This window comes from Oryctolagus cuniculus, chromosome 12 (assembly GCF_964237555.1).
Source record: "Oryctolagus cuniculus chromosome 12, mOryCun1.1, whole genome shotgun sequence".
In the NCBI taxonomy this organism is placed as follows: domain Eukaryota; kingdom Metazoa; phylum Chordata; class Mammalia; order Lagomorpha; family Leporidae; genus Oryctolagus; species Oryctolagus cuniculus.
The window spans coordinates 100,729,245-100,745,896 of record NC_091443.1 but is presented as its reverse complement, the minus strand read 5'-3'; the positions used below and the strand labels follow the sequence as shown (position 1 = coordinate 100,745,896).

Sequence of the window (16,652 nt, the reverse complement as noted above, 5' to 3'; positions counted from 1 at the left end):
AAGATTTATTGAAAGATCTTCCATCTGCTGGTTCACTCCCAAATGGCCCCAGTGACCAAGGCTGGGCCAGGCCAAAGCCAGGAGCTTTATCTGGGTCTCCAACATGGGTGCAGGGGACCAAGGACTTGGCTCATCTTCTGCTGTTTTCCCAGGCATATTAGCAGGGAGCTGGGTCAGAAGAGGAGCAGCTGGGACTTGAACCAGCACCCATAGGGGATGCCGGCACTGCAGCGGCGGCTTTACCCATTACACCACTGCGCCGGCCCCTGGCCCTTTGGTCTTATCGGGAGAGGCTGAGTGCTTGCAGATCTTGGGTCAGAACAGTTTTCTGACATGCAGGACTTAGACGTAGGCTTTGGCTGGCCAGGACCAAGTTAGTCCTGGGTAATTCCACAATTGAACTTCCCAGGTATCTTTTCTTCCTGCCATCACACTCGGCCATCAAGGCTCCTGCTTTTAGGAGGGTCTGCATTGCAAACTTGGCCAGGAGAGCCTGCAGTGTCGGGTGCGGACGTGTGGGGAGTGCGGTTCTGGATTCTTCTACCTTCCCTTTGTTTTCTGCCAGGAGATAACAGCAGCAAGTGGGTGAAGCACTGGGTGAAAGGCGGCTATTACTATTACCACAACCTGGAGACCCAGCAAGGGGGATGGGACGAGCCCCCGGATTTCGTGCAGAATTCTAGGCAGCTCTCTCGGGAGGAGATCCAGGTGGGTCACTCTTCTTGCACTGAGAGAAAGTGGTTGGGTGGTTGGTTTTGTAATGTTTATTCATTTTGACTTTTTTTTTTTTTTTGAAATGCAGTGAGAGGTAGAGAGGTCTTCCACTTGCTAGTTCACACCTTAAATGCCCACAGCAGCTGGAACTGGGCTAGGCCAAAGCCGAGACCCTGGAACCCCATCTGGGTTTCCCATATGGGTAGCGGGACCAACATCTGCTGCCTCCCAAGATGTGTGTTAGCAGGAAGCTGGTTTGGAAGCGGAGATGGGACTTGATCCCCAGCACTCTGATATAGGATGTGGGCATCCAAAGCCAAGGTTAACCCTCTGTGCCACAACGCCTGCTCCAAAAAAGTGTTTCAGAGCTAATATTAGTCAGGAGCAGTAGGGCCTGTGAGTGAAGAGCCCTAGACTAAAATTTAGGTTATGTGATGGACTACTAGGAGTAATCCTCTTTAATGTTTGGGGGAGTGACTGAGGCCTGAATTAGTAAAGCGTCTGAATAGTAGCATTAGGTGAGTCCATTGTGTGGTTGTTAAAGAAAACCTGCATGATCCAGATCTCTCCCTTCAGTCGTTCGATCTGTGAGGACAGCAGGTGCAGAACTGAGTAATGAGAATAAGGCAGAGACGTAGATGCTCTAGTAACACAGTGAAGGAAATGTCAAGGGGAAATCTGATTTTGTTTTAGAGGAAGATGGCGTAGGCTGTGTTTTAGCAATGAGGAAAGGCTCTCGGGAACAGGATGGGCCGTGCTGGGGAGAGGCACCGAGGCCTGGAGATCACCAGCCATTCCAAGGGAAGTGAAGGGCGCTGTTGACCAGCTCGGGACGGGACAGGGGACAGGAGGCAGAGGGGCCTTGGGTGCTGTGCTCAGGAAGCTGGGCTCCATCCCCTGGCAGAGCGATTTTTGACTTTCGTTGGCCAGGTACCCCTCTGAGAATCTTGCCGACCTCCACAGAGACACCTGTGCTTAGGCAGTGTTTTGCATGTAGACCTAAGAATTGAGAGAGGAGTGACGTCGCCTCAGTTTGAGCACATGATCTGACCTCCTGCCTTCGCCCCAGAGTTAGTGGCTTTCAAGTGTGGCTCCTCCCACTCCCCACTCTGAGAATTTCCACTGACGACTCCATCATTTCCCCCTGCACAGAAGTCTCTGCTTTCCTAAGCTCCCTGTTGGGCCACCTGGTCCCATCCTTGGCAGTATCTTACAGATCTCATACTTTCCGTCATCTCTAGTTTTCAGTTCCTCCTCTGCCACCCGGATCAGTGTTGTTAGAACACGTGTACGCAGATCTCCTGGAGACCCTGTTAGAATGGAGACGGGGGTCTGTGTTCTAGGGTGGCACCTGAGAACCTGCATTTCTGTCAAGCCCCCAGGTGATGCTCCTGCTGCCGGCACAGACACCACTGCGGCTCCCTGGTCTTTTAAATAAGACAGAAAACATAAAGCCCTTGCTCTGTCCTTGCTAAGTTCCTTGGAAGTTAGTCTGCCCATCGCTGATTTGTTCTCCATTGCCCTCTGCTTCCCGGCTCCCAGTGAGAAGTTTCCTATCCAGCCATGACTTGTGAAGCTCTTTGGAATTCACCAGCGACCTTTTACCTGCTGACTCGGTTAGGTGGCCATCGTATCTGACCCCTCTGCGTGCCTTCCCCGCACCCTCACTCTGGGCTTCTCCAGTGCAGCTCTGGCTCTCCCTTTTCTGAAGGCTCCCCGCTCCCCCATCGCTCCTGTGTCTTCGTTTCTCTGCCTGTGCTTGAGCGATGCCCGGATGGCAGCCCTTTTCCTCACCACCAGGTCTGCCTCCGCATTGGCCGTCTAGAGGTCAGCAGAGCCCTCAAACACGGAGTATGTGTGCGTGTGGGGGGGGAGGCTGACCTAGTGTAAACGGCTAATGCTGGAGTCGACACTGCAGGGGCGCTGTCTGCGTTGCTCTCCCTAAGGTCTCACCCAGCTGCTTCTGCTCGCAGCCCCAGGCCCCCTCCCAGCTCAGGCCGTCTTCTAGGTGCACATGTTGTCGTCCGGAAACAAAGCTGAGCCTCTGACAGCGAGAAGCTCTTCACCGCGGCTGGCGGGAGGGCAGCGGATGCCCTCACCACCCCTCCCTCTGCGCCCCCTCTGACTGTCGCTGTGACCCCAGCGTTCTCATTCACTCCCCGCTGCCACTCTGCTAACGTCGCTGGTTTTCAGGAAAAAAAGCTTGGTCATTTTATTCCTCTGCTTGGAAATTTGCTGATTTTCTAGTACCTGGAGTCAGGTCAGACCTGAAGACCATTTGCAGGCTCCCCAGGGCGAGGCTGTCAGCTGTCCCCTCTGTGGCATTCGTAGGAGCTTGGTCTCTGCTGTCACTCCGTGTGCTTGTCAGCGGTGACCCACATCAGCCAGCACAGTGCCCAGCGGACTCAGTGTCGGATAGATGGGTGCGGAAATGAGATAAAGGAGGATCAAGTTTTTGTTGATGATTTTTTTCTTTTTGATGTGAGAACAGCTGAAAAGCAGGCCCAACGTCTCTGTCCCCTTTGCTTAAAGATCTAGCAGCCGCTGTTGGTGGAACGCTGTGGCTGTGTCTCTTCTCACCTTGCATGCCTGCAATGCTTTTGCAGAGTTCCATCTCCGGGGTGACTGCTGCATACAATCGAGAACAGCTGTGGCTGGCCAACGAGGGCCTGATCACCAAGCTGCAGGCCTGCTGCCGCGGGTACCTGGTGCGACAAGAATTCCAGTCCAGGATGAACTTCCTGAAGAAACAAATCCCTGCCATCACCTGCATTCAGGTATCTCAGAGCCCGTCACACAGGCAGCAGGGGGGCTTCTAGAGCAGGCTGAATAAACTGGCGTCTCTCACCTTGGAGTGTCCGAGTGTGGTTTTTTCTTCTTTTTGACTTCTGACCTCATTGTCTGGTCTTCTGACGAGTACCTGCTGCTTTACTAACGCTGCCATCAGACTGTGCTTTCTGGAGCTTGGTCCTCGGGCTCCTCTTCCTGTCTTCCACGACTGTGCCCTTGTGTAAGATTTGAACCCTCAGAGACAGCGAGAGGTTTGTTAGTGCACTGTCATGGCACGAATGCTGAGTTGGGGATTAGGGCTGCGGTGCCCCCAGAGTGGGGACTCTGTTTCCTCTCTGTGCAACAGGGATCTGCTCTTGGCTTGCCTGGAATGGTGCATGGTGGTGCTGAGGACAGGGGAGTGAGAGTCAGCCCTTGTGTTCCAGTAGAGGGACAGCCCCTGCCCTTGTTCCCCCGGCCCTGCTGGGCATGGTCCTGGGTAAAGCTCCATCGTGAATTTGCGCTGGGCTAACACGAGAGCCTGGATGAGGTTTTGTTCTGACTTTGGCTGATCTTTGGGAAATGTCTGACGGTTGCAGTCACAGTGGAGGGGATACAAGCAGAAGAAGGCGTACCAGGACCGGCTGGCCTACCTGCGCTCCCACAGAGATGAAGTTGTGAAGGTACGGCCACCGAGCAGGCTTCCCGGTGTGGGGAGCAAGGGTGACGTGCAGCGTGCAGGGCCCTGCTGACTCCTAGGTTCTCTTTCTGCAGATCCAGTCCCTGGCAAGGATGCACCAAGCCAGAAAGCGCTATAGAGATCGCCTCCAGTATTTCCGAGACCATGTACGTACCCACCTGGGGCTGTCAGTTTGGCTGTATTTCTGATGGGCAGATGAGCAAAGGAATTTCTCTGTTTTTGTCCTGTAGATCGATGACATCATCAAAATCCAGGCTTTCATCCGGGCAAACAAAGCTCGTGACGACTACAAGACTCTCAGTGAGTAACTGGCTCAGCAGCGAGGAGCTGAGGTGTGGTTGAACACCACCAGGTTGTGGGTATTCTCGGTGGATCTCTTGTTGTCCTGAAGGCAAGGCCTAGGTAGGGTGCTGCTTGTGAGTGAAGCCCCTTTGCTGACGCCTGGCTGATGTCTGGTTGCTAGCTGTGTTGACAGCATGACCAAGAAGGCCGTCCTTGATGGCTGTCTTAGCACATCTCAGAAGAGAACAGAACCTTGGGTGTGAAGAGAGCTACTTTTTTCAAGACAGTTCTGATATGAGGATCTTGAGAAAGTTCATGGAAATGTGTAGTACGAAAAAAACTCATAGATTTCAAAACTTTTTTCACCAAAATAAATTCATCTCTGCATCTCATTTTCCATGAACTTTTTGAAGTGCCCTCGTGTTTCCTGAGACTTAGAAGTTTTTCTGGCAACTCTGTTCTTTGTCTGATGCGTGTTTTCTTTCTGTCAGTCAACGCCGAGGACCCTCCCATGATCGTGGTCCGGAAGTTCGTGCACTTGCTGGACCAGAGCGACCAGGATTTCCAGGAGGAGCTCGACCTCATGAAGCTGCGAGAGGAGGTGATCACCCTCATTCGCTCCAACCAGCAGCTGGAGAACGACCTCAACCTCATGGACATCAAAATCGGGCTGCTGGTGAAGAACAAAATCACGCTGCAGGTACGGCCCGGCGCGGGGGCCCGGAGCTGCCACAGGGAGGCTGAGGCTCACTTGCTTCTCAGCTCATGCCATAAATTATTTTTTTTATTTATAGAAGAAATAAAACAATTTTATAAAATTTTAGGCAGAGAAAAGAAGATGAGAATTCTCCCCTAACTCCAGCATCTGACAAGCATCTTGTGTGTGTGTATTTTTTTTTAAGATTCATTTATTTATTTGAAAGGCAGAGTTACACAGAGAGAGGAGAGGCAGAGAGAGAGAGATCTTCCATCCACTGGTTCATTCCCCAATTGGCCTCAACGGCCAGAGGTGGGCCGATCCGAAGTCAGGAGCCAGGAGCCTCCTCCTGGTCTCCCAAGGACTTGGGCCCTCTTCCACTGCTTTCCCAGGCCATAGCAGGGAGCTGGATTAGAAGTGGAGCAGCCAGGACCCGAACCACCACTCATACATCTGTTGGCGCTTCAGTCCAGGGTGTTAACCTGCCGCACCACAGTCTTGGCCCCTGAAAGGCAGAGTTATAGAGGCAGAGGCCAAGGCAGAGAGAGAGAGAGAGAGAGAGAGAGAGAGAGGTCTTCCATCCACTGGTTCACTCCCTACACGGCTACCAAGGCCAGAGCTGGGTCGATTTGAACCCAGGAGCCAGGAGCCTCCTCCAGGTCTCCCACAGGAGGGCAGGGGCCCAAGGACTTGGGCCATCTTCCACTGCTTTCCCAGGCCATAGCAGAGAGCTGGATTGGAAGTGGAGCAGCCAGGACTCGAACCACCGCCCATACAGGATGCCGGCCCTGCAGGGAGTGGCTTTACCTCTTACGCCACAGCGCCAGCCCCAGTAAACTGTTTTTACTTCATATTATAGGATGCAACTCTTATATATAGTCATAAATCTAATAATTTTTTATTTAAATTTTTTTTATTTGATAGAGCCAGGGAGAGTACTCTCATTTGCTGATTCACTCCCCCAAAAGCCCACAACAACCAGGGCCGAAGCCAGGAGCCAAGAACTCAATCTGGGTGTTCCATATGGTGGTAGAAACCCAGTCACCACCACTGCCTCCCAGGGTTTGTGTTGGGAAGCTGGAGTCAGGAGTCAGAGCCAAACATCAGACCCAGGCAACCCAGTGTGGAATGTGGGTGTCTTAACCACGCCCCATAAATGTTATTTTAAATTTTTAAATTTATTTTAGAGTTCTTGCCTGGGGCTGAAGTCCATCCAGGGCTCATGTGATAGGATAAACCCAATGACTTTAGCCATCACCACTGCCTACCAAGATCTCCATTACCAGGGCACGGAATCCATGCACTCTGCTGTGGGATGCGTGGGGCCCAGTGAGTGTCTCAACCACTAGGCTGAATGCTTGCCCCCAAATAATGTTTTTAATGGCAGCATAATAATCTGTTAGATTGTCACTTTTCCTTCCTGCAATTTGACTTTTAGATTGTTTTCTGAGTTTTTATTGGAAATAAAATCGCGGTTGATAGCTCCATGTATTTACTGTAGTTAAGACTTGGTTTTAAGACAGAGACCTAGGCCGGCGCCGCGGCTCACTAGGCTAATCCTCCGCCTAGCGGCGCCGGCACACTGGGTTCTAGTCCCGGTCCAGGCGCCGGATTCTGTCCCGGTTGCCCCTCTTCCAGGCCAGCTCTCTGCTGTGGCCAGGGAGTGCAGTGGAGGATGGCCCAGGTGCTTGGGCCCTGCACCCACATGGGAGACCAGGAAAAGCACCTGGCTCCTGGCTCCTGCCATCGGATCAGCGCGGTGCGCCGGCCGCGGTGGCCATTGGAGAATGAACCAACGGCAAAGGAAGACCTTTCTGTCTCTCTCTCTCACTGTCCACTCTGCCTGTCAAAAAAAAAAAAAAAAAACACAGAGACCTAGAAGTTGGTGTCCTGAGTCAGTGGACGTGTTTGTGGCTCAAGGTGTTCATGGGAAGATTGAAGCGGGAATGAGCTGGATTGTTGTGACGGAAGCAGGCCAGAATGCAGCAGCTGGGAACTGTTTAGCGAGACCCTACCAATGCAGTGGGCCTCCACAGGCGCCAGCAGGCCTCTCCACGGTGCTCAGGGCTCTATCTTTGACAGTGTTCTGATCTCTGTGTTGGGTTTCATTTCCAGGATGTGGTTTCCCACAGTAAAAAACTTACCAAAAAAAATAAGGAGCAGTTGTCTGATATGATGATGATAAATAAGCAGAAGGGAGGCCTCAAGGCTTTGAGCAAGGAGAAGAGAGAGAAACTGGAAGCTTATCAGCACCTGTTTTATTTATTGCAGGTAAGTGGCTCCTGGAATTGGTGTTGTCAAACTTAATTTACTTTTCCCCAAGGAAACCTAACTGATCTGTCTAGCAATATTTCTGATACCCACTGAGGGGTATGTGAGGGGCTGCCTTATTTTCTTTATGGGTGTTCTGACTGTTCAAGTTAAAAAATGTATATATTTTTACCAATTTTATGTTACAGTTATGCCTTGCTTAGTGAGAAGAGCGTGATCTGAGGAGTGTGTTGCTAGGCAGTTTCGTCGTTATGCAAACACAGTGTGCTCACGCAAATCTGCACACAGGCAATCACTCAGTGAGGTCTTTTTTTTTTTTCTTAAGTGTTATTTATTTATTTATTTGAAAGGCAAAGTGACAAAGAGATCTTCCTTCTACCGGTATCCTCCCCAAATGGCCACTATAGCCAGGACTGGGCTGGGCTGAACTCAGGGTCTCCCACATGGGTGGTGGGGGCCCAAGCACTGGGGCCATCATCTGCTGCCTCCCAGGGGCATTAGGAGAAGCTGGATTGGAAGCAGAGCAGCTGGAACTAGAACCAGCACTCTGCTACGAGATGCTAGTGTTGCGAGTAGCACCATGCCACAACGCTAGCCCCTCAGTGTGGCCTTTTGATTTGAATTCGAGAACACGTGAAGCTGCTGCCCCCTTCACGGCATCCTGTTGCACCATAAGCTTACGATCAGCCACCAGGAAGGAGTACACTCTGCTGCAACAGGAAGAGGTCTGCCGTGAATACAGACAGTAACACAGTTGTTTATGGTCACCACTGAGTGTCCCATCCTGCCTATGATCGTATGTGCTGTACTTTCATGGGACTGCATTGAAGTGGGTGGTCTTATCCTGGCAGCACCGGTAACATGTGAGTCGTATATTGTGCTGTGATCTTTCCTCGTCTGTGCCGTCACCAGGCAGTGGGACGTTCTCAGCTCTGTCTTAATCTCACTGGAACACCATTGTGTATATGGTCTGTCATAGACTGAAATGTGATTATGCGGCACACGTGTACGAAGCAGTCACTCATCCCTGGGTTTTGTTGCAGACCAACCCCACCTACCTGGCCAAGCTGATCTTTCAGATGCCCCAGAATAAGTCCACCAAGTTCATGGACTCTGTGATCTTCACACTCTACAACTACGCGTCCAACCAGCGGGAGGAGTACCTGCTCCTGCGGCTCTTTAAGACGGCTCTCCAGGAGGAAATCAAGTAGGAGCAGATTTCTGCAGAGTGCGGGGCGGGGCGCAGGCCTGCCTGCACCTCTCCTTGATGTCAGTAAATCCGTGAGGGAGACTCACTCCGAAGAAGCATCCACTCTTAAAATTACCGATTTAAAGTGTTGCTGCTTCTGGAGTAGAGGTAGAATCAAAGATTTGCCGGATTGACCCTAGGAAGGTTGCCTGTTAAGGTATCGTGGCAGACTCAGCTGATCGAGACGTGCGGGTTCTGCGTGTTTCTTTAACACAGGGCCTGAGCGTGACTCCATGAAGAGTGTGGCTGCAGGAAGGCCCTCCAAGTGCCGGGTGGTGTATCTGGAGAGACTCAGGCTCTCTGAGCTCATGGATCCCCCATTAACTTACACGCAATCTGTATCTGCTGTTTTATAGGTCGAAGGTGGATCAGATTCAAGAGATTGTGACCGGAAACCCTACGGTTATTAAGATGGTTGTAAGCTTCAACCGTGGTGCCCGGGGCCAGAATGCCCTGAGACAAATCTTGGCCCCTGTTGTGAAGGAAATTATGGATGACAAATCTCTCAACATCAAAACAGACCCGGTGGATATTTACAAATCTTGGGTTAACCAGATGGAGTCTCAGACAGGGGAGGCAAGGTATGGTACCCATAACACTTTTCCTTTCACGGTTTTCTTGTTTTTATTCTTTTTTATTTTTTTTAAGTGAAAATCACCACCAACTAATAATCGCTCCAGTAGTTTCCTTAGAAAACTGTTCTTTAAAATTGCTGGCCCAGGCTGGTGCTGCGGCTCACTTGGCTAATCCTCTACCTGCAGCGCCGGCACCCTGGGTTCTAGTCCCTATTGGGGCACCCGGTTGTGTCCCGTTGTTCCTGTTCCAGTCCAGCTCTCTGCTGTGGCCCGGGAGTGCAGTGGAGGATGGCCCAAGTGCTTGGGCCCTGCACCCATATGGGAGACCAGGAGGAAGCACCCGGCTCCTGCCTTCGGATCGGCACAGCGCGCCCACCACAGTGCGCCGGCCGTGGCAGCCATTTTGGGGGTGAACCAACGGAAAAGGAAGACCTTTCTCTCTCTGTCTCTCTCTCTCTCACTGTCCACTCTGCCTGTCAAAAAAAAAAAAAAAAAAAAAAAATTGTTGGCCGGTAATGAATGCATTTCCTTAGCCAATACTTGCTGTTACTGTGTGCCAGGCCCTGTGTTAGTGACACGTGCAGTGATGCAGTCAGTGGGGGCGCATCCAGGGATGTGTGCTGCCTGCCCTCTTAATAGATTAGCAGGTGGGAAACAGCAAACAGGCACATAAAAATACAGCATAATTACGAATTGAGGGGAGCTTTATGTAGGGTATTGCAACAGAGTGCAGGAGGGAGCTGATGTGGGTAGGGTGCTTAGGGGAGAGCCTGTGTGAGGCCTGCATGGTGGGGTGGGGCTGGCCCTGCTCGCTGATCGCTGGGTGCTGATTGCTGGGTGCTGAGTGCTCTAAGGTGGAGAATTAAGGACGTGCAAAGACCCTGGCCTGACCAGAGATGGTCATACAGCTCGAGTGAGATCACCGTGCTCCTTCAGTCTGGGGTAACGGCCTGCTGCCCTGGAATCCTGACAGTCGGACCAACATAGTCAGTTACAGGAGATCGCTGTGCTAGGCCGTGGTTCAACCACCAAGATTAACACCAGAAGCAAAGGTGTGGCTGTATGTGAGGCTGGGATAATTGTGTTCAGAGAGCCTCAGCGTTTCTGGTTTTCTTCTGTGTGGGCGAGGAACAGAGAGGTGAGCTTGGTGAGTGGTGTTTTTCCCTGGGAAGTTGGGTTAGCTCATGCTTGCAGCCCTCTGGAGCTTAGGAGTGGCTGTCCACGCCATCGCCCTGCGAAGCTTAGTTTGCAGAGCCGTGCAGAGCGCCGTCTGTGTCACTGGCGCGCGGTTTGGTTCAGTGATGTTTTCTCTGTGTCAAGGCTTTCTCAGCAGAGGAGGCGACACGTTGACTTACGTTCTGACCCAGTCTCCTTATCATGTCTTTGACTGGTCTTTATTTTTTTTTTTAAGATTTATTTATTTGAAAGTCAGAGTTACACAGAGAGAGGAGAGGCAGAGAGAGAGAGAGAGAGGTCTTCCATCTGATGGAATCCTCAATTGGCCTCCAACGGCCAGAACTGTGCTGATCCGAAGCCAGGAGCCAGGAACTTCTTCCAGGTCTCCCATGCGGGTGCAGGGGCCCAAGGACTTGGACCATCTTCTACTGCTTTCCCAGGCCATAGCAGAGAGCTGGATTGGAAGAGTTGCAGCCGGGAGTTGAACCAGTGCCCATATGGGATGCCGGCGCTTCAGGCCAGGGCGTTAACCCGCTGGGCCACAGTGCCGGCCCCCAACTGGTCCCTAGACTGACATTGGCCCGCACTAGTGCTGCTCCGCTGCACCCTGGGGAGAGAGCAGAGCGTTCTGCTCACTTCTGGAAGGACTTATCCCTGTAAGGAATCATTGGGCATCCAAGTTGGTTCCAGAACTCTGTAAGCTTGTCACCGGGAGTCACATCATTGGTGGACATGATACAACAGTTTTTGGCCTGCACACATTTGGCCTACCTCCCGAATGTGGTCAGCCCACGGCAGTACTCACCTGGGAGGTTTTACCTGCAACCCAGGGCATCCCTAGACAATAGCAGTGTGGACGCTGGCTCACGGCTACTGCATTATTTCCTTTGAAGGCCCAGGAGTCTGTTTTTAGACCAGAATTCCATGGGACATTTCAGGGTGTTTTTTCTTGGTAATGCCTGTAAGAAACTGGTGTCGTCTTTTCCTTTTTGTAAAATGGAGATGAATTTTAATAACTAGACATAGTTATGTCTATTTATTTATTTGAGAGGCAGAGAGAGAGAATGAGAGCAAGCCAGCTCCCATCTGCTGGTTCACTCTGCGTGTGCCCGCACCAGTCTGAGGCCAGGCCTTGCCGCCAGGATCTGAGAACTCCATCCAAGTCGCCCACATGGGTGGCAGGGACATACCCGCTTGAGCCATCACCACCAACTCAGGGCGTGCATTAGCAGGAAGCGGAGTCAGGAGCTGAAGTTGAGGATTGAACCTAGGTACCCTGCTGAGGCTTCTTAGCTGCCAGACCTAACATCAGTACTTCCTGGGTGTCGCTGACAGGGCGTGGCGGTGTGCTGGGAGCCTGTAAGCACACGGTGTCGGGTGCCGGACCGGCCTCCTTTACCTTGCACATCACACACATGGAATCTCAAAAAACTGAATATTCTAGTCTCTGACTACAGCCGTTCCTGTCATACCTTTAGCTTGTTAGGACTTTTTTTTAGATGTTATACACATGATGTCAATATAAATTTTAGTGATATGATAGGTGTATAGCACACAACTTATAAATAATAAAATACACAATACTCTTGACTACAGGTTTCATATAGCCAGTTGTTTGTCACGGAGTGTTTTTATTGATGTTTGCTGGATTCATGGATTCATAGTTTACTGAGATTATGATTCTGCTGCACTGTGACAAATGGAGCTGGCTCCCTGTCTGCTTGTCCCCGTCTCCAGGGGGCTGCTACACAAGCCTCTCCAACGCGGGTGACTTTCGCACCACAGAACTTTGTTCTCCCAGTTCTGCAGTCCAGCCGGGCCCTCCCCTCCCCCGGCCCCTTTCCCCTATGGCCTCTGTGGTGACGTGGCATCCCCGCTCCCAAATCCCTTGCCACCGCTCTCCGGTGAGGCTGCCCTGGCTGGGTTCGGGCCCACCTGGCTCATCCAAGATGATCCCTCCTCTCTGAAGTCTCAGACGCTCCGTCTCCACGTTTCGCTTCACTTCGTCGCCCTCTCTGTGTCCTGTCTGTCCTTGTGCCGGTTCCTTCTGACCAGCTCGGTCCCTCCCCTGAGAGAAGCTGCACTTCCTGCCCGTGATGGGCTCTTCCCTTGCCCGTGTCCAAAGGGTTGCCAGCCCCATTGTGACTCCTTGATGTCTGCCCGGTCTCCTTTCTGTGGTTTCCACTGCTACATCTTTCTTCATGCCCATATCATTTCTGAGGCGGAGATAGAGAGAACTTCCGTGTGTTGGTTCATTCTGCAAATGCCTGCAGTGGCTGGATTTGGGCTGGACAAAACCATGAGCCAGGAACTCGGTGTGCGCTCCTGTGTGAGTGGCAGGAACCCGACGACTGCTGCTGCCCAGGATCTGTGGTGGCAGGGAGCTGATTCCTGGGGCCGAAGCTGGGAATCAGACCCAGGCACTCCTGTGTGGGATGCAGACATCTTTATTTATGTATCTTTCTAAGATTTATTTATTTGTTTAGAAATTCAGAGTTAGGGAGATAAAGGTATCTTCCATTTGCTGGTCCTCTCCCCAGATGACCACAATGGCCAAAGCTGGGCCAAGCCAAAGCCAGGAGCTTCATCTGTCTCTCACGTGGATGTTAAGGGCCCAAACACTTGGGCCATCTTTTGCTGCTTCCCCAGGCACATTAGTAAGGTGCTGGATTGGAAGTGGAGCAGCCGGGACACGAACTGGCACACAAATGGGATGGTGGCATTGCAGGCGGCAGCTTCACCAACCACGCCACGAAACAGACATCTTAACCGTGATGCTAAATACCTCTTCTGCCACCCCTTTCCATCATTTTTTTACATTTTTCTGATTTATTTTCATTTTATTTGAAAGGCAGAGAGAGAGATCTCGCATGCCCTGGTTCACTCCCTAAATGCACGCAATAGCCAGGGCTGAGGCAGGCCCAAGCCAGGAGTCCAGATTCAGTCCAGGTCTCCCACGTGGGAGCACGTGAGCCACCCTCTGCTGCCTCCCAAGGTGCACGTGAGCAGGAAGCTGGATGGAAAGCAGAGGAGTTGGGGCTCAAACCAGGCGCTCCCGCGTGGGATGCAGATGCCTGCGGTGACAGCCACACGCCGCACCAGTACCCTGCACCCAGTCTTGACCAGCTGAGGCACCAGTCTCCCTCCTGTCTCGTCTCAGACTTGTCCGTCTGTAATTCAGAGCAAGCTTCCTGAAAACACAGGTCTCTTAACTTGCGATGGCTCTGCGGGCTTGTAGAAAAAGCCAGACCTGTTAGCATCTTAGACAGGACCTTCCATGGCTCGGTCCCAGTTTGCTTTTCCACTCCGGCATCTCTCCTTGCTTTCCTTCCTTTGCGTTTGACCTGCCTTCCGGGGGGCACTGTCTCTCCACTTCCTGAGTTTGGGTGTCCCTTCCTTTTGGAACTCTTCCTTCCTTCTCCAGTCTGAGTATAAGCCCTCCCTGTTGTCCTGCAGCACTGGTGCCGGCTGTTTGCTGACAGCACAGTGTGTTTATTATCTGTGTCTCTCCCACCAGACAGTAAGCCTACTACAGTGCCTGGGCACATCGCTCGAGGCACCCAGTTCCCACTCTGATGCTCATTTGAGTCCTGCTGCTCCAGGGAAAGCAGCAGAAGGTGGCCCAAGTGCTTGAGCCCCTGCCACGCTCATGGGAGACCCAGATGGAGCTCCAGGCTCCTGGCTTTGACCTCACCCAAACCTGGCTGTTGTGGCCATTCGGGGAGTGCACCAGCGGTGGAAGATATTTTTCTCTCTGTCTTTCCCTCCCTCTCTGTTACACTGCCTTTCAAATAAATAAATCTTTAAAAAAAAGTCGTCTAACTTCAGATTCTAGCCTGCCCCACTCCCAGGTCTGTGAGCGTGGGCCCAGCTCCCCGTCTCCGGGGTTTCTGTGTGAGAGATGCGTTCCTGCCTGCTGTCCTGCTGTTCTGACACAGCGGGGACTCTGTCTTCCCAGCAAACTGCCCTACGACGTGACTCCCGAGCAGGCTCTGGCTCACGAAGAAGTCAAGACCCGGCTCGACAACTCCATCAGGAACATGCGGGCCGTGACCGACAAGTTCCTGTCGGCCATCATCAGCTCCGTGGACAAAATCCCGTGAGTGCCAGCGGCTGGTGTGACCCCAGGGGCAGCCGGGCACCAGCGCCCTCTTCCGCCTCTCACTGGTTTCTGTCCGTCTCACAGTTACGGGATGCGCTTCATTGCCAAGGTGCTGAAGGACTCGCTGCACGAGAAGTTCCCCGATGCTGGTGAGGATGAGCTGCTGAAGGTGAGAACGTGAGAGCCGGCAGGTTCCTGCCCCACCTCCCACCCCCCACCCCCCCGCCCCCGGCCAAGTAGCCCTTTGAGGAAAAGCTGTGAAGCCAGGCCTGACCCTGGACCGTTAGTAAGTGCCTGAGTGTGGGTTCTGGCAGTAGCTCGCCGTTGACTGGGAGTTTTTAAAGGAGTTGTTCCTATGCAATTTGGCACACACACAAGTGGAGGAAGAGGGATTTTTCCTGCCTTGAGTTAAATTCCTGTCTTTCGCTGAAGAGCTGCTCCCTCTGCTGGTGGCCGGGTGAATAGCGGCGGGCACAACTTTCTGCTGAGGCTGCTGCTGGTGACTTTCTCAGCTGTGCTCCTCTCTCTCTCTAATCTGAACGCTCTTTTCTTCTCTCTCCTAGTTCTGTGCTTTCCTACAGTGAGGCCTCGGTTCTAGACTTTCTGTTCGTTCAGGTGAATTCATTTTATTTTTTCTGAATGAAACACCAGGGGAAGTGCTGTGACTGTCCTTGAGTCTTTCTGCGGGAGAGATGTGTGTTGCGTGGGTCCCAGGCATGAGCTGGGCCTCTGGGAGCCACAGCATGGGGGGGTGGGCTGCCGGGCGGTTGCACTTTGCTCATCGGGCTGTGCTGCAGGGTGTGCATCAGTAGGGGGAGCCCACCCGGGTGGAAGGAATGAGTTTCCTGGGCAGCACGGCGCTGATGTGTGAACAAAGGGTGCCCTGAAACCTTGGAGGGCACACTTTGAGTCTGTCTTGCCTTCCGAAGCTGCCCTTGCGTGAATTACCAGTCAGTCCTGTTCCCATCCCCCCTTCCCTTCTCCCATCTGACAGAGGGATATCTGGTGGTTTTAGTTCCAAGCTGTAAGGGGAAGTATGTGTGCATGCATGCATGTTGTATGTGCATATTTTTATTTATTTTTTTCCTCACAGGACTGCATTTTCTGTTTTTGTTGTGGTGGTGGTGGTTGTTAGCAAAGTAGTTTGTGGCTTGCCCAGTGGTGTAGTTTTTAATATCCACCTTTCTGCTTGCCCTCTTCCCAGATTATCGGTAACTTGCTTTACTATCGGTACATGAACCCGGCCATCGTCGCTCCCGATGCCTTTGACATCATTGACCTGTCGGCAGGGGGCCAACTCACCACAGACCAGCGCCGAAATCTGGGCTCCATTGCCAAGATGCTCCAGCACGCAGCTTCCAATAAGATGTTTCTGGGAGATAACGCCCACTTAAGCATCATTAACGAGTACCTTTCGCAGTCCTACCAGAAATTCAGGTAAGGGGAGGCGGGTGTCGTGTGGGCGTTTTCCCTCGGAGGGGGAAGACGAGGCGAGATCCCACCCAGCGCATGTGGGAGGCAGAGCTCACGGGCACGGGCTCCTGTGTGGCCGGAGGTGGCGTGTCCACACGGCAGAGGACTTCACACAAAAGCAGTGACTACACATTAGGCACCTGTTACTTTGCAACCAGAGAGAGCCATTGGATATGTATTCGTTAACAGTTAGTGTTGCAATCTATGCCTCAGAGCACTACCTTGGAGATAAATGGCCCGGATGTCTGAGAACAGTTGAATGATTCTTGTGAGTAGAACTACACTAGGTGAAGAGAAGTTTCTAGAACCTGTGTCCCAAAGCTGTCTATGTGAGCAGCCATTTGTCTGGAATGGGTACCCTCACTGGCTTCTGTTTGCCGGATGCGGGGCTGGTGGGCGTCTTCTGGCCTGCAGCTCCTGCGTCTCAGTGTGGGGGCTGCCTCCTGTGCTTGATTGCAGACGATTCTTCCAAACTGCTTGTGACGTCCCGGAGCTTCAAGATAAATTTAATGTGGATGAGTACTCTGACTTAGTAACTCTCACCAAACCGGTTATCTACATTTCCATTGGTGAGATCATCAACACCCACACTGTAAGTATCTTTCTTTAATTATTTAATCTCTCTGCTCTGTGCTTAATTACCT

General features: G+C 52.2%; 1 protein-coding gene across 1 annotated transcript in view; it reads left to right on the top strand.

Moving 5' to 3' along the window:
• The window catches only part of IQGAP1 (IQ motif containing GTPase activating protein 1), a 110,633-nt gene that overhangs the window by 76,489 nt on the left and 17,492 nt on the right, over positions 1-16,652 (top strand). Inside the window, exons 18-30 of the mRNA XM_008275315.4 lie at positions 566-708; positions 3,321-3,491; positions 4,083-4,166; positions 4,258-4,329; positions 4,414-4,483; positions 4,957-5,165; positions 7,278-7,433; positions 8,477-8,640; positions 9,039-9,263; positions 14,392-14,532; positions 14,620-14,704; positions 15,740-15,972; positions 16,468-16,600. Coding sequence (XP_008273537.2) covers positions 566-708; positions 3,321-3,491; positions 4,083-4,166; positions 4,258-4,329; positions 4,414-4,483; positions 4,957-5,165; positions 7,278-7,433; positions 8,477-8,640; positions 9,039-9,263; positions 14,392-14,532; positions 14,620-14,704; positions 15,740-15,972; positions 16,468-16,600 — 1,886 coding nt within the window. The remainder of the gene's footprint in view (positions 1-565; positions 709-3,320; positions 3,492-4,082; positions 4,167-4,257; positions 4,330-4,413; positions 4,484-4,956; positions 5,166-7,277; positions 7,434-8,476; positions 8,641-9,038; positions 9,264-14,391; positions 14,533-14,619; positions 14,705-15,739; positions 15,973-16,467; positions 16,601-16,652) is intronic.